The sequence below is a fragment of the Megachile rotundata genome, chromosome 16, assembly GCF_050947335.1.
Source record: "Megachile rotundata isolate GNS110a chromosome 16, iyMegRotu1, whole genome shotgun sequence".
NCBI lineage: Eukaryota > Metazoa > Arthropoda > Insecta > Hymenoptera > Megachilidae > Megachile > Megachile rotundata.
In genome coordinates, this window is record NC_134998.1 from 1,263,976 (window position 1) to 1,281,796 (window position 17,821).

The 17,821-nt window shown below is 40.3% G+C and overlaps 2 protein-coding genes across 2 annotated transcripts; one reads left to right on the top strand and one right to left on the bottom strand.

Annotated features, from left to right (window-relative positions):
• Window positions 1–10,593: 10,593 nt before the first annotated feature.
• Window positions 10,594–16,786, bottom strand: LOC143265999 (uncharacterized). Its single transcript, XM_076541081.1, has 8 exons — window positions 16,174–16,786; window positions 15,864–16,063; window positions 15,004–15,788; window positions 14,657–14,886; window positions 12,488–12,777; window positions 12,166–12,416; window positions 11,053–11,404; window positions 10,594–10,823 (listed from the first exon to the last, which is right to left on the bottom strand). Exons 3-5 carry the CDS (start codon window positions 15,038–15,040, stop codon window positions 12,658–12,660), a joined length of 387 nt encoding a protein of 128 aa, XP_076397196.1. The 5' UTR covers window positions 15,041–15,788; window positions 15,864–16,063; window positions 16,174–16,786; the 3' UTR covers window positions 10,594–10,823; window positions 11,053–11,404; window positions 12,166–12,416; window positions 12,488–12,657.
• LOC105664176 (uncharacterized) lies at window positions 10,822–12,492 on the top strand. Its single transcript, XM_076541080.1, has one exon. It carries the CDS (start codon window positions 10,861–10,863, stop codon window positions 12,475–12,477), a length of 1,617 nt encoding a protein of 538 aa, XP_076397195.1. The 5' UTR covers window positions 10,822–10,860; the 3' UTR covers window positions 12,478–12,492.
• Window positions 16,787–17,821: the final 1,035 nt, after the last annotated feature.

Consider the following 17,821-nt stretch of genomic DNA (forward strand, 5'->3'; position numbering starts at 1 on the left):
TACATTGCGACGCAAGCTCAGTAGGTTTTGGTGCAATCCTAATGCAGAAAAAACAGGACCAAAAACTCCACCCCGTGTTTTATTTTTCCAAAAGAACGACAGATATAGAGTCAAAGTATCACAGTTTCGAATTAGAGACATTAGCGATCATTTACGCATTACGACGTTTCAGGACGTATCTTTTAGGAATCAAATTTAAAATTATTACGGATTGCCAGGCCCTCAATCTCACATTAAGCAAAAAAGAATCAAATCCGCGGATCGCACGGTGGGTGTTGGAGTTACAAAGCTACGACTATGTTGTAGAACATAGATCAAGCTCTAGAATGCGTCATGTGGATGCACTCAGTCGGCAAATTCTCACTCTACACGATAATTCGTTTGATCGGAATCTTGCACTTTGCCAGGATAACGACTCCGAAATAGCTAGTATTCGGAAAAAATTGGAAAATTCGGAGGATAAATTTTTCGAAATGTCCAACGGTTTAGTTTACCGCAAAGTAAAAGACCGCGCTTTGTTTTACGTTCCTTGTGCATTAGAGCACAGTATTTTGCAAAAATACCATAACGATATGGGGCATGTAGGTTTGGAAAAAACAGTAGAAAACATACAAAATACGTATTGGTTTCCGAAAATTAGAGAAAAAGTTAAGAGTCACATAAAGAATTGCCTAAAATGCATTGCATTTAGTCCGAATTCAGGTAAGAAAGAAGGATGCCTGCATGAGATTCCGAAAGATACTAAACCATTTTACACAATACACATTGATCATCTAGGGCCAATGACAAAACAGCATTCAATCAAACGGTACATTTTGGTAGTAGTAGACGGATTCACAAAATTTGTAAAATTGTATGCAACTAAAACTACAAATACGGCGGAAGTTATAAAGTGTTTGCGAAATTATTTTGCGACTTTTAGTAGACCATTAAGAATCGTTTCAGATCGAGGTAGTTGTTTTACCTCCCAAGATTTTCAAAATTTTTTGGAAGAAAACGGAATCACGCACATTAAAATTGCTACAGCCTCACCACAAGCGAATGGACAAGTCGAAAGATTTAACCGAACTATTATACCAGTAATAGCGAAATTAGCGGATGAAAGGAATGTACGGTGGTATGAAACACTAGATGATGTAGAATATGCATGTAACAACACGATAAATAAATCGACCGGAGAAACTCCGAGCATATTGTTATACGGGGTAGGTCAGCGTGGAAAAGTAATAGACGGCGTCCGAGATTTGTTAGAAAATATAGGTGGTATTACAGACAGTAGAAATCTTACCGAAATAAGAAACAGAGCGGCCGAAAAAATCAAACAAACGTTTGAGGCGAATAAGCGATATCACGACGAGAAACGAAAACCGGCACGGATGTATCAAGTAGGAGATAAAGTAATGATAAAAAATTTTCATGCGATAGGCGACTCTTCAAAATTAGCACCTCTGTTCAAGGGACCATACGAGGTTGATAAGGTATTAAGAAACGATCGGTATATAATAAAAGACATAGACGGATTTCAAAATACGCGACTTCCTTATAAAGGAACATGGGAGGCAACGAACATGAGACCATGGATACAATTAGACAATACTTAAGATATTTGATGTAATATTTGCGTAGCGATTAGCTTTAAGGTATGGTTTTATCGGTAAAAGCATATAATTCTTAGATTTTAGAAAGAAAATATATAGTTTGTAAAGTGCATGTTTGTATAATTTGTAAATATTGTGTGCGACGGTATGTTTACAGATGCAACGGATTAATCGGGACGATTAATGGTCAGGATGGCCGAATTGTAAGCGGTTACTCCGTATCGTTGGCCATAGACCGTAGCGGGTACGGGTGCGGCGAGGGGGGCGCCTAGGCGTCGATGCATCGTGATGCGTTTTTGTTTTTGGAGCATGGCATTTTTCGTGCGACGAACAGTCTCATCAGAACCGTAAAACAATAAAGATCATTTCCTTTGTCTCGTAAAATATTTATTTAATAAAAATCCCTCGACCTCCTACAGTATAGAAGTTAGTCGTGAACCGAACGGAAGGTATAAAATGTACGTATAACTTCAACGACAGTAATATTTTTTCCGCAAGCGAAATTAAAAATTCCAACTTAACCGTATTTTTTCTTTGGACCCATAGTTTATGTATGCGAAATTTGATCAAAATGGTACAACGTTTTATTAACAAAATTTGCAAAATAATGTTAATTTTTAACATATTTTTTAAATAAATAAATTTTTCAAAACTCCACTTATGCCATATTATTGGCTTTTAAAAACAGAAAATTTTGCATTTTGAATTTTTTGTCTAGGTCTAATAATTCCCGAGATATTTGCGAAAATAGTTTTTTCAACCTCAACTTTAAGGGTTATTCTCACCACTTCAGAGTGGATGTTTGCCGATAAAAAAAATACGTGTCAAATATCTTTTCGAGTTCTATAACATATAAAAATTTCATCAAAATCGGCGTGTATCAGTTGGGTGATGTCCCTTGTATGTATCTGAAACTCTTGCGCTCGAGCTTCTTCTTTTAACACGTCATGATTTTTCAGTCCAACCCGCAACAAGGTGGGGTTAACCAATTATAGAAACCTAAATCCTGCCAAATCGTACGACCTCCCTCTTACGCCCGAAGCACGCTTCCTTGAAGCGATGGTACGATTTGGCGGGGATAACGTTTGCTTGCGAAGGTGGCAACGCAGCGGAATTTCCCTGGGCCCTAGGTCAGCTACGCGGCCAGCCGATGGCCGTTTGACTTCTCAATGAAGACCCTTGAGGAAACCCTGGGTTTATGACACTAACCGTTTTACTATTGAGACCGTTAGCAAAATTTTAAGTACGGTCATGCTTCCACTAAAAATTCTAAAACGGTTTTCTCAAAAACAACTCCGCTGTCGTCCATGTCATAAACCGTGCTAGCCGTTGCATGTTCAACGCTATTTACAAATTTACAGATTTATGGCTAGCCACTACAGACCATATTGTTTTGAAGATTCTATCACGCCCCATTCGCACCTTACATTTTCAGACAAGGTAATATTTAATATTTTGGACAACATAAATTTTGACGATAGAAAAAATATGTGGTACCAACACGATGGAGCTTCTCTACATTGCGCAAAAGAAACTAGGAATTGGCTAAACAAAATATTTAAACAAAAATGGATAGAACGTGGTTAACCAATTTCTTGGTCACCACGATCACCCGATTTAACATCATGTGACCTTTTCTTATGGGAATATATAAAACAACAAATTTAAAAAACACCTGTACACAATATAACAGAATTGAAAAATAGAATCCGGACTGCGTGCGCAAATATTCCATCCGAAATCATGACAAAGCGAATAGAAACCTGTATTTTAAACAGTGGAAGGCTGTTTAATTTAAGGCTGTTTTATTACATAATAAAATATTTTTAAAAATTAACGTTAAATTGTTTTTATACCTACCTTCTACTAAAACATTGAAATAAATGTTCCGACCTTCCAAATTATTAATATCATCTGCGATACTGAAAACTTAGTCCATAATGGGCGATACTTTTTACGTTTCTTACTCTTTGAACCTGCCGTTCCGACCGTAGACCCCGGCTATCGGTTTCGGCAGGCAGAGTCAAACATGCGGCACTTACCGGAACAATAAGAACATTTTTATGACTTACTACTCAAACCGAGACGTCACATCTGAAAATCACTAAATTTATAAGCGTTATATCTCGAAAACTAATAAAAATCGGATAAATACATTAAATAATGAATTCGTCTTGAAAAGTACTATCGCGTGACTGAAAAAAGATATATAGTTCCATTTTAAAAATGAAACTTCACCATCATATCTTTTACATTAATAACAATAAAAAAATTTTCCTTACGCCAAAACATGGAGCTCCTTTCACGCTGCAATTTCCATATAAACGCTTTTTCGTGTTATCAATAGTTCATGAAATATCGCGCTGTCACATTTAGGTGTGGACACCTTGCATAAACTTAGAGTAATTGTTAAATATTTGAAGTTAACTACTAAATACGATTTACGATCATGTTTTACGAACCATATTTAAGAAGTAGAACCTAGTACTGTAGACAATCTTATTTTTGGCGCGTACATGGCTGACCCAGATTTAACAGATGCAGCGCCTACGCCGCGTCGCCTTGAAAAATTCCAATGAGACGTTTTGACATTCGAGGTCAATATTTGAAGCGTTTGTCACCTGTCCTTGTCGTTCGGCCCAATTTTTTTGCGTAACCGCTCAAGCTAATAACACTGTCCAACAAATTTTGACTTTTTTTCGACGTTTCTAATTTCGTCCAGTGATTCTTATAGCCTTTTTCGCGCTGATTACGAATCTGCAATCCGTTTTTCTCCAGCACGTACAGTTTTTGAGAAATTTGTGTTTGAAAAAAAAACACATTTTTAAAATTTGAACCAATTTTGTGAGGTAACTATAAAAGACACTAAGATTCCGTTTGCATCAAAAGATTCTATAGATTTTCCTGAATACAACGATACCTGCGTTTTATGCATTCTGAATGTTTAAACATGTTTAAATGGCCATTGAACGCCGAGAGACTCGAATTTTGCACCAATTTTTGCGTATATTTTTCAATTTATATTAAAAAGTAAGGGTCTAGTGGAAAATTGAATTATACTACGCGATAGAGCACATTTTCACCTTTAAAATGCACCCCTAGAAAGTTGCAACGTCGTTTTTTTTACAATGGCGCTGAGACCCGAAAAGTTCTTACAAGGAAAGGCACGCAAGTGTCCCCCTCCGATTTTGATGAAACTTCGTAGGTTTGTTAAGCAGGCAAAAATAAGGGACACGTATTTTTTTTTATCGGCTGAGACGCGGGTTTAGGGGGTGAAACGAGCACTTAATGTTTCGACCCCTTTTGGCTATCTCGAAAACCATACGAGATACATTAAAACTTCTAATAGAAAAGTTGTATGGTTTCTTGCGTATAATAACAGGATGTTAACGAATTTTGCAAAATACAATTTGTTTATAACAAAAAAATTTTTCATAACCTTATTTTACAATTTATTCAAATTTGTATCATGACAAAAAGTGTAGAGAATTTTATTACAAATCCATTGGTATATATATACAATATTACCTCCTACAATTCCTCAGATTTTTATCATAAAGGTTCGCGCGCGCGCCCGCTGACGCTCCACACTATACTAAATCGAATGAAGTCGGACGATATTACACTGTCAGTCAACATTATTTATAAGCATAAATGAGAAACAATTACATTTGCGTTGTAATTAATATTTTTCGTTAAAGTACAGAGGTATTCTATATGTTAATTTTATTAGGTAATGAATAGTTTAAATACGTTAAGGAACATAAGCACGGCAATGGTGGTACAGCTCGAAGAAATGATTCAAACGGTTTTCGATGCACCGTGCACATAAAATAATTGCTGCGTCACTACATATGTGGCATAGTGGTTCATTATGTGATGCATAGCAAAATACGGGATTTTGAAAATGAGGTCTTGACGATATGTATCTACTTTATACCATGGAGTATTTGAACCTCGATTACAGCAGACCATGTTCAAAGCGATGAATATTTTTATTATGGCATCGACATCCGGAAAACTTACAAAAGAAAATTTTAAAACCTGGTTAACAGAAGTTTATTCTCCAAATACAAATAACAAAACAGCTCTATTATTAGATTCTTGGAGCGCGCATTGTTGTCGTAGGATTGACGAAGCTATTCCGATAAATAAAGAAATAATGTTATTTATGATTCTAACTGGAACTACAAAATATTTACAACTATTATACGTGTACGGATTTCGCGTATGGAAAAATTTTGTTTGTCGCTTTTCGGACATAGTTGTTATATTGCAATATGACATTAATCTCCACACACGAGATAGCATTCTAAAACTACAATGGCTTATTCATAATCAGTTTTCTTCACCACGATTTGAAAATTTCATTTTATGATATAAAAGTGGATTCATATCGTCAAAATCACCTCATTTTCCAAATACAGTAGAATTTTGCTATGCATCACATAATGAACCACTATGCTATATGTATACATATGCCGTGACGTACCAATTATTACATATACTTAATGTCGGAAACCGTTGTGTTTGAAACATTTTTTCGAAGAATACCATTATTGCCACGATTATGTTCCCTAACTTATTCAAACTATTAGTTACCTATAAAATTGACATATACATAGAATACCTATGTACTTTAACAATTTTGTCTTGTTTTGTAATACAAATTTAATAAAATTAACAGTTATGTATAACGCAAATATAATTGTTTTTTATTTATGCTTAAAAATGACGTTGACTGGTAGTGTGATATCGTCCGATATGATTCGGTTTAATATCATGCGGGCGCGCGCCCGAACCTTTATGATAAAAATATAAGGAATTGTAGGAGGCAATATCGTATATATATATACCGATGGATTTGTAATAAAATTCTCTACACTTTTTGTCATTATACAAATTTGAATAAATTGTAAAGTAAGGTTATGAAAAATTTTTTTGTTATAAACAAATTGTATTTTGCAAAATTGGTTAACACCCTGTTATTATACGCAAGAAACCATACAACTTTTCTATTAGAAGTTTTAATGTATTTCGTATGGTTTTCGAGATAGTCAAAAGGGGTCGAAACTTTAAGGGCTCGTTTCACCCCTTAAACGCGCGTCTCAGCCGATAAAAAAAATACGTATCCCTTATTTTTGCCTACTTAACAAACCTACGAAGTTTCATCAAAATCGGAGGGGGACACTTGCGTGCCTTTCCTTGTTAGTCAGACGGGGAGTTCGACATAATGCACACAACAGACAACAGAGGCAGAAACAACCCTGCAGAAGAATAAGCGTGGGAAAAGCGGCACCGTGCGCAGCGAGGGTGTCTTGGCCCAAACGTCGGCGGAAGCGCTGGCACGGACCACCTTAGGGGGAGAGGGAAGTCTCCCTTTCGTCCAGGTAGAGCTTCTCCCGGGCAAGCGAGGTTCAGTGAGGGAGGGTCCGACACCGGAAAAGGTAAGGACAAGCAGACCAGGAGAATGTTGTTACCAGCGTCAACGGCGGGCTCTGATACATCAGATAGCGATATCATGATAGAGCAGAAAGTTATTCGTGACCGCTCTAGATTTCCCTACAAAAAGGAGAAGCACGGAAACTTAAGGCCGGTGGACAGACCACCACCACCAGGTCGAACTTCTCAGCATCGGCGACATTGAGAAGGTCCGGCGGCTCCACAACACCGACGGCATCACTGAGAAGAGGACTAAACGGGAGTGCAAATGGGAGGCCCTACAAAACAAAGGAGGGACAGATGACGTCAATGCTCAGGCAAGTAAAGGCTGGGCCGCTGTCCAAGCAGCAACCAACGGCACCAATGGCATGCAGGCCTCGACTGTGTACAAGAGTAGGGTAGGCGAAATGCTGGGGAATGTGGGCGGCTTGAGAGAGCAAGACTCCCCACACGAACGAGGCCGGTCTGCTAGCTCTGATAGAGGAGCCACAGACGAGGCCTAATGAGGAAATTTTTTTTTTTTATATCCCCGCTATATATTACAATTTGTCTCATAGAGACATTCGGTAAATTGTTCGAACGAGTTGAGTGATAACACGTAGATGCACTTCCCATTGAAAAGCATCTGAGCAAGATTATGACGTAATTTGTTGTATCAGTAAATCCTTGGGATGCTTTCTTTGTAGTCTTCTCAGCAATTCCTCGGCATACAGGCCATTTGCCAGTGCGCTGGAATGACTCTCCAGTTTTAACTTGTATCGCTCGGATAGTCTTAACACTTCTTCTTTTACGAAGATTACCTGTAGATCTTTGCGTATGTCTTCGTTACGCACATACCACGGAGTGTTTATTATTGTTCTGAGTATGTTAGATTGCATGGCGTCTAGTTTATTTATGTGAGTTTTGGCTGCTGTGCCCCATAGTTCGATTCCGTAAGTCCAGATAGGTTTTATTATTGACTTGTAAATTAAAAGTTTATTTTCTGCACTTAATTTAGAGTATCTGCTAGTGAGCCAATACATATTCCTTCTTTTTATACGAATATGTTCAATTTTGCTTCTTATATGGTGTTTCCACGTTAATTTTGAATCCAGATGCATACCTAAGTATTTTACAATTTCGGTTTGTTTTATTTTATCGTTATTTAGTGTTACTGACGGAAAAGTGCTTTTCTTGAGGGTAAACGTTATATGATTACATTTATCAGCGTTTACTTTTATTCTCCATTCACTTAGCCATTATTCAAGTTTTAGAAGGTGTTGCTGAAGTATATAAGATGCAATATTAGGATCTTTGTGAATGGTTAGAATAGCAGCTAGAAACATAAACGTCAGCAGTGTATAGCGTGTAAAGTAGGGGCCCTAATGTGCTACCCTGTGGAACCCCTGCCTCAACTTGATACAAGTCGGAACAAGAATCTTGAATTTTTAAGAAAAATGTTCTATTTTCAAGGTATGACTTGATGAGCTCGTAGTACGGAGTCGGGAAACTTTGTTTAATTTTGTATAACAGGCCAACGTGCCACACCTTGTCAAATGCTTTTTCTATATCTAGGAAAAGCGCAGTGCAATATTTCTTTTGCTCGAGGGCGAGAGTAATTTTGTTTATTAGCCTATGGATTTGTTCAATTGTGGCATACTTATTTCTAAATCCAAATTGATGCGGAGGAATTAAGTTTTTTCCGTAATTATCTCTTTTAATCTAATTAAAATTATTTTTTCTAATAGTTTTGACAATATGAGAAGCAATGAAATCGGTCTGTACGATGAAGGTAGATGGAGATTCTTATTAGGTTTAGGTATCATGATAATTTGAGCCCTTTTCCAGATGGTAGGAAAATACCTAATTCTTAGCACAGCATTGAAGATGATGGTAATCAATCTTACCATTTTTGGTGGGAGTTCTTTAATAATTTTTCCGTTGATTAGATCAAACCCAGGAGTTTTCTTTATGCGAAATTCTGCAATTCGTTTTTTAACTTCATTGAAAGTGGTTTTAGGGAGGCTTTGAGAGTGATCACCCCGGTAACAATGGGTGAAGCTGTACTCAAGTTGGTTGCAGAAGCGATCGTACTGTTAAATGTGTCCTGTAGATGATCAACAAAAGTGAAGGTCTTTTTAAGGTTATTTCTTGCCCAACTGCCATCCGTTTTTCTTATAGGAGGAGAAAAAATGATTGGTCTTTTTAGTATTTTAGTAGCTTTCCATAACGCATATCCTGTATCTTCGTTAAGGGAGATATTAGAAATGTAGGCGTAGAACTCTTCATTGCAATAGTTTTGAATTAATGACTTTACCTCTTTGGTGATTGAATTTAATTTCTTTCTGTTTAGTGGAGTTTTTTGTTTCTGCCAGATGTATTTCAACTTCCGTTTCAGTTGTCTTTTTTCTATTATATACTGAAGATAAGAATAGAATTTCCTTTCAGTTTTTATTTGTTGAGTAGCTGTCCCACATGCATTCTGAATTAAGTTTGTAAGATATATTACTGCTGATTCAATTTGTTCGGGGGTCTTCAGAGGTATATTGCAGTTTATTTTTTCTTCCAAGATTTCTTTAAATTGTTGCCAGTTTGTGTTAACATTGTACAGATAGGGTGTTAATTCAGTAGGTGTAGCCTTATGCAGATAACACTGTTCAACACTTTTGTTTTCTAATACCCATTGGGTGATCCTTGTAGAGTTTCTCATCCTGAAGAAGAATCCGAAAACCGAATTGCTCTATCACCCTCAGTTTCTGAAAAACACGAGCTTTTGTAAAAACACGAGTTTTGGGTAGAAAATGCGATATTGCGAGGAAACTAAAAAAACTAGGACATTCAAATTAATTTTAAAAGATAGAGGAGAGTGTCTCGAATAAATTTGTATATATAGTTGTTATATTGCATAATTCTAAATAACTGTAAATATTGATGAAAGTTTAAAAAACGGCCATTGCACGTATTTCCTATATATTATTTTTGCATTTTTAGAAAAAGTTATTTATGTAGCGCGAATTCGCTATACAGTATAGATTCTATAGACATTTCTGATGAAGAAACTATGCGGCGTTAATGTTGTAGCTGTATGCAATTCCAGAAAATCGAAAAAATATCTGCCGGGAGCACGTGCGCGGTGTTTTACCGCCAGGCGGCCATGGCTCGCTCTCCTCGCTAAGTCAGTGCCGTGGCTACACGCAACCAGCATCAATGATGGGGCTTAATATACATCCAATTTTTATATTTACAATGTTTAATTTTTTTTAGTATTATTATTTCATATTTATTATTATTCATATTTTGTTATTATTCGTTATTATTTTTAGCTACCAACGATACAATTATAAAATATTGTACGAATCTCGAGTAATACCGACGACGGGCTCAAGTTGGCGCCTCGGTCGGTATGTATACCCAAATCGTAAACCGTCGGTTCGCGATTGGCGCGCCGAAAAAGTCTTTCCGAGCGCCCGAACGGTCACCGAGTACACCTGTTCGTTGCGATCTTTCAAACGTACCGCATCAATTCAAATTCGCTCAGTTCTAAAGTGTTCGTGGCGATCAATAACCAATTCCGTTTCGTGTATTTCTGTTCTTTATTTGTATTTTATTGTTATTGTAACGTTAACTAGTTGTTTAGTTGTATTAAATTGGAAATACAACATTCAAAGAACAGTGCCGATTTTCCTCCTCGAAATCCAGTGACTATCCCACGCTAAAGTAAACCAGTGATTTCCTACGGACTGGTATCCCCATATTCACCGAATCACCACACCATCCGAAACATTTGGTCCTTCGAGCCGGATCCTGGAATCGAGGAAAATAACTATTAATATTAACAGCCATGAACAACTTGGAGGAATTAATCCAAAAACAAAGCCAAACGTTGGGCACCATCGACCGCGCGCTCTCCAATTTTAAAAAGCTCGGGCAGGCCAAGAAGACTGCAGCCACTACACAAAACCGCATGGCGTTGCTAAAGGAGGCATATCAATTAAGCCAAGATCTAGATGCCAAAATCGCAGCTTGCACCGACCCGAAATCAAGAGCCAGCATTCCGTATTTCGCCGAAAATCAGTTCGAGAAGGCCGAAGAACGCTACCAGGAGACCCTTGATTCGATGGCAGAAGTCCTCGCCAAGGCTGCACCTCCACCTGAATCCTCATCGAACAACGGGAATTCTTCGAACACGATGACGTCACAGCCAACGGTTCACCTCCCGAGAATACAATTGCCGACCTTCGAAGGAGCATTTGAAGAGTGGGAGAGTTTCCGCGACCGCTTCACGGCCATGGTAATAAATAACAACTCTTTGTCTAACGTGGAGCGTCTTCATTTTTTGTATTCCTTGCTAACAGGCGAAGCGAGCCGGGCCGTAGCGCATCTACCTGTAACCGAAAACAATTTTGACATCGCGTGGAAGACAATAACATCGCGGTACGAAAATAAATACCGGTTAATTTCAACTCATTTAAACACTTTGTTTTCGTTACCGTCTGTCTCGTCGGAAACGCCGCACGAACTAAGGTCGTTACGCGATAAAATGAACATGTCGATTCAAATGCTGCGAAATTTAAATCGACCGGTAGACACGTGGAATGATATGCTCGTCTTCCTGGGGGTCCAAAAGTTAGATCGAGCCTCGCGAAAAGCCTGGGAATTTCAACTCAGCGATTCAACCGAATTTCCTACCTATAACGAGTTCGATATATTCGTCAAGAAACGAATTCGCGCACTAGAAGCGCTACCTACTATCAAACGCGAAAAACCAATCGAAGCAGAAAAAATTAAACCTTATAAGCAGAAGGCGATCATAGCTCATTCTACAACCTCGATGAAAATTACGTGTCCGGTTTGCCAACAAAATCATTTGATTTATCAATGCACAGCATTTCTTTCCAAATCGATTGCCGAGCGTTTCAATTTTATAAAACAGCATAAACGTTGCGTGAATTGCTTTTCAACCAAACATTCCACTCCGCAATGTAATAGTCCTCGTTCGTGCAAAGAGTGTCATCAACGGCATAACTCACTGTTACATTTTCCAACCAAACCGGATACCGCGCCGTCTGCCTCAGGAAAAGGTTCAACTGATCCCGATCCCGGAACAGAGATAAGTGCGAATATTGCGTCTGATACACCTACTAACTGTAGTATTCTGCTCTCCACAGCTCGCGTACTAATACATTCGAACCAGGGTCGTTGCCTCCTCATCCGTGCGTTGGTGGACCAAGGTTCCGTTGGCACCCTCGTAACAGAGCATTTAGCTCAATCGCTGCGCCTGCACCGGACCAAGCAACCGAATCAAATTACCGGAATTGGCGGAAAAATCGTACACCAACTATGTCGCCGAAATAACAGTATCGCCAGCCGTCTCAAACGAACCTGCATACTTTACGACTGCAATCATTATGCCTTCTTTAACCAGGTACGTTCCCTCCCAAAAAGGGGAAGTGACTAATTGGTCTCACCTTGCAGGTTTGAAATTAGCGGACCAGGAACCCATGAGCTCGGATCCAATCGACGTTATCATTGGAGCCGACTTGTACGGGCAGCTCTTATTGCCAGGTTTAAGAAAGGGTTCCGCCTATACTCCCCGTTGCTCAAAACACCACTCTGGGATGGATCCTCTCCGGTCCTTTCAGCACCTCCACGCCCTCCTCCGTCGGCATCCACCACCTTTCCGTTCTGGAAAACCTCGACCAGGATCTCCGCCGATTCTGGGAAATCGAGGACCTCTCTTCTCCGGCTCTACTGACACCTGAAGATCAAAAATGCGAATCCCATTTCAAATTAACGCATTGCCGCGCACCAAATGGACGTTACATTGTTCGATTACCCTTTAAAACCGAACCTCCACCTCGTTTAGGGGAATCGCGATCAGCAGCATTCCAAAGTCTCCGTGCACTTGAAAAACGTTTAAGCCACGATTCCGCAACCTCTCTTATGTATCATGAATTTCTTTTCGAGTATGTTTCTCTGGGTCACATGAAACGAGTTGCTCTTTCTCCTTCTCCCTCAAATCAGGGATATTATGTACCGCACCACGCCGTTGTCCGTGAGAGCAGCTCAACCACCCGCTTACGCGTAGTCTTCAACGCTTCGCGTTGAATGTCGAATGGAATATCCTTAAACGATCTTCTTCTAACTGGGCCAAAACTCCAACAAGATCTTGTTGCCATCTTATTATGGTGGCGTCAATTTCAATATGTGTACACCACAGACGTGGAGAAAATGTACCGCCAAATTCTTGTAGATCCTCGAGACCTCGACTACCAAAAAATTCTGTGGCGTGACTCTCCTCTACAACCCGCTGAAGAGTATCATCTCCTCACGGTCACATACGGTACTGCTCCGGCCCCATTTCTAGCCCTTCGCGTCTTACAGCAGTTAGTCGAGGACGAAGGCTCTCAGTTTCCAGCGGCTATTTCCGTTCTTCGGGAGTAAGTTTACATAGACGATTTCCTGTTCGGAGGCGATAGTCACGATTCCGTTCGTCACCTAAGAGATCAAACCATCGAGCTCTTAGGAACAGGAGGCTTCTCCTTACGAAAATGGGCGAGTAATGACTCCACGCTCTTGTCCGACATTCATCCGAGAAACCACGGCCTTGCTACCGGTAAATCTTTACAAACCAACGAAATAATCTCAGTGCTTGGTATTAGTTGGAATCCAGCGTTAGACACGTTTAATTTTAAATTGAACATACCGACCGAATTGCCTCGAACTAAAAGGGTGATCCTTTCAACCATTGCAAAACTTTTCGATCCCATCGGTTGGATCGCGCCTATTCTCATCGTCGCTAAAGTATATATGCAGACATTGTGGTCTAGCCGCTGCGATTGGGATGATGTTCTTCCAGCAACCCTCCTCACGGAGTGGCAGACGTTCTATGAACAACTGCCCGACCTGGAGCATCTGTCCATCCCACGAAAACTCGCACCGCGAGTTATTCAATCCACAAGCCTCCACGGATTTTCCGACGCTTCCACGAAAGCTTACGCCGTCGCTATTTACATGCGTAGCGTGCTGTGTGATGGCTCCATACACACCTCTCTCCTCGTATCGAAAACACGAGTGGCCTCAGTCAAGACTGTCAGCGTACCTCGACTGGAATTATGCGCTGCGCTGCTCCTTGCTCGCCTTTTACGATTCGTACGGACCGCGTTACATCAAGAAATGATTGAGGCTCATTGTTGAACAGACTCCAGTGTCACGTTAGCCTGGCTGAGTAAACCGCCCACCCGTTGGAAGATGTTCGTCGCGAATCGCGTAGCGAAAATTCTCGAGCTAAATCCTCAAGTGCAATGGCATCATGTACCAACACAAGACAATCCCGCCGATTGCGCTTCCCGGGGGATGCCCGTTAAACAATTGAAGCAGCATCGATTATGGTGGTTCGGTCCCCAATGGTTGCAACAGCAAACACCTTGGCATCCCGTAGCTAACTCTTCGTTTCATGAGACCTCGCTCGAAGAAAGGAATTCGTCTGTGTCCCTTTTGATCACCGGTGTCGAACAGTGGGATTTGGTAACGCGCTACTCTTCGTGGTCGAAACTCTTGCGGATTACCGCATACATGATCCATTTCATCCAAGTCCTCCGTATTCGAATAAAACAAAAGGATAAAGGAATACCTACCAAAACTGTAACAGCTCCCGCAGTGTCGATGATTTTAAGTCCTGCCTCGATCCGAAACGCCAAAAAATTTTGGTTGAGCAGGATCCAATCCGACGCATTCCCGGAGGAAGTAAGAGCTCTACAAGCTTCCAGACCTCTCCCTAAATCGAGTTCTCTCCTTTCTCTAGCACCATATCTGGATGAGGAAGGGTTGATGCGAACTAAAGGGCGGTTAGCCAATTCCCAACTTCCTGAAAAAGCAAAAACACCTATAATCCTTCGATCACACCCACTCCTTACCATATTAATCGAAGAAACCCACCGAAAATTATTACACGCGGGACCCAATCTCACGCTCGCTTACTTACGTAACGAGTTTTGGATTGTCCGAGCACGAGCCACCATTAGAAACGTCCTTTATAAATGCGTCGCGTGCACGCACGAGAGAGCCGCCGTTCCTTCCGAGCTCATGGGCGATTTACCTGCACCGCGAGTTACAAGGGTGGAACGACCTTTTATTCATACAGGCGTTAATTATGCAGGTCCGATCCAAATTAAAACTAACAATAAGTCCGGCCGTGGACAAAAATCCCATAAGGCGTACATAGCTATTTTTATCTGTCTAACCGTTAAGGCAACGCACATATAATTAGTCAGCGTTTATAGCAGCGTATCACCGATTTGTCTCTCGCCGTGGACTTCCTCGGTCAATGTATTCGGATAACGGTACCACGTTCAAAGGAGCGAACCGCGAACTAAGCATGTCCTTTCGGTCAGCCATCAATTCTGCGGATCTTCACCATCGACTAATAAACGACGAAATAGAGTGGCATTTTTTGCCCCCAAACGCTCCCAATTTCGGCGGCCTGTGGGAAGCCGCGGTTAAAAGTATGAAATACCATTTAAAGCGTACCATCGGTGAACACACTTCAACATTCGAGGAAATGACCACACTATTATGTCGCGTCGAAGCGTGTCTGAATTCGCGACCGATTGGAACTGTTTCCGATAGTCTTGACGATTACAACGCGTTAATACCCGGTCATTTTTTAATCGGCGCACCACTTGTAATCTCGCCTGAATCAAGCGTATTAAATGTAAGAGACAATCGATTATCTCGCTGGCAACTGATCCAAAAATTGTCCGAAACTTTCTGAAAAGCATGGAGTAACGATTATCTCCATACCCTGCATCAACGACCGAAATGGAAGACGAAACAAAATCTCACCAAAGTGGGTCAGCTCGTGCTACTTCGCCATCCCAGTCTTCCACCCAGTCGATGGGAGCTGGGACGAATCACCGCGTGCCATCCAAGAAACGACGGTCTGGTCAGAGTGGTCACCGTAAAAACTGCGCATTCGGAATATACGCGTCCCATTTCAAAAATCTGCTTCCTTCCCGTCGCGATAAATGCCGATGCCGAGCAATCTACAACGCAAAATAGTAATGCGTAATCCTGCCGGCACGATCATTACCATGCCTTGCGTTTACTTTTAAGACAACCGACTATTTAATTGTTATGGAGTCTCTGTACTTACCGTAATATCGCCGAACACTGTATGCACCGTAAACTACACGAATGAGTCACTCGCATTCCATCCGTGTTCATGTTCTCGCGTCGCTTTGTTGAATGAATCCATTCAACGGGGGGCGACGTATACGAATCTCGAGCAATACCGACGACGGGCTCAAGTTGGCGCCTCGATCGGTATACCCAAATCGTAAACCGCCGGTTCGCGATTAGCGCGCCGAAAAAGTCTCTCCGAGCGCCCGAACGGTCACCGAGTACACCTGTTCGTTGCGATCTTTCAAACGTACCGCATCAATTCAAATTCGCTCAGTTCTAAAGTGTTCGTGGCGATCAATAACCAATTCCGTTTCGTGTATTTCTGTTCTTTATTTGTATTTTATTGTTATTGTAACGTTAACTAGTTGTTTAGTTGTATTAAATTGGAAATACAACATTCAAAGAACAGTGCCGATTTTCCTCCTCGAAATCCAGTGACTATCCCACGCTAAAGTAAACCAGTGATTTCCTACGGACTGGTGTCCCCATATTCACCGAATCACCACACCATCCGAAACAAATATTATAACTAAAAATTTAAGAATCAAATGATTGAAGACAGTTTTGAAATCTGTTTATAATATAGAAAAAATAAAATGTATACAATAGAAAATTTTTCTATATTATAAATAGATTTCAAAACTGTCTTCAATCATTTGATTCTTAAATTTTTAGTTATAATATTTTATAATTGTATCGTTGGTAGCTAAAAATAATAACGAATAATAACAGAATATAATTAATAATAAGTATGAAATAATAATACTAAAAAAAATTAAACATTGTAAATATAAAAATTGGATGTATATTAAGCCCCATCATTGATGCTGGTTGCGCGTAGCCACGGCACTGACGGCGAGGAGAGCGAGCTATGGCCGCCTGGCCATACACCGCGCACGTGCTCCTGGCAGATATTTTTTCGATTTTCTGGAATTGCATACAGCTACAACATTAACGCCGCATAGTTTCCTCATCAGAAATGTCTATAGAATTCGATGCTGTATAGCGAATTCGCGCTACATAAATAACTTTTTCTAAAAATGCAAAAATAATACATAGGAAATACGTGCAACGGCCGTTTTTTAAACTTTCATCAATATTTGCACCTATTTAGAATTATGCAATATAACAACTATATATACGAATTTATTCGGGACACTCTCCTTTATCTTTTAAAATTAATTTGAATGTCCTAGTTTTTTTAGTTTCCTCGAAATATCGCATTTTCTACCCAAAACTCGTGTTTTTACTGTGGCGGATCGCCGCCGAAAATTCTGGACGCGCGTGAACGCTCGCTATGCGGCACGAGTGTAAAAGAACATTCACGAACGATCGCTCTACGGCGCGAGCGTGGAAAAACTTTCGCGAGCCCACGCGCTAGAACATTCGCGACGAGGCGTGTGCGACGAGGTGCGCGCTAGAACGTTCGCGATAAAAAATCGACTATATAAATCGCCCGATTCGCGAATCAATTAAGCAATCAATGTGTCAGCAATCAATGTCAGTACTTGCATGTTACAAACACGTAAGAAGGTGGCAACCGACGAGTGAACATCGTCTGTGCATACCGAGCGAATTTTCAAGCGAATTTCACAGTTTTGTGATTGTTCAACAGTGTT

Coding starts and splice junctions, on each gene's coding strand:
- LOC105664176 (XM_076541080.1), top strand. CDS start 10,861: ATGAACAACTTGGAGGAATTAATCCAAAAACAAAGCCAAACGTTGGGC.
- LOC143265999 (XM_076541081.1), bottom strand. CDS start 15,040: ATGGTGGCTCGTGCTCGGACAATCCAAAACTCGTTAC. Junction 14,887..15,003: donor GACAATCCAAAACTCGTTAC/GTAAGTAAGCGA, acceptor TTGCTTTTTCAG/GAAGTTGGGAATTGGCTAAC. Junction 12,778..14,656: donor CGGGAGCTGTTACAGTTTTG/GTAGGTATTCCT, acceptor TTTGATCTTCAG/GTGTCAGTAGAGCCGGAGAA.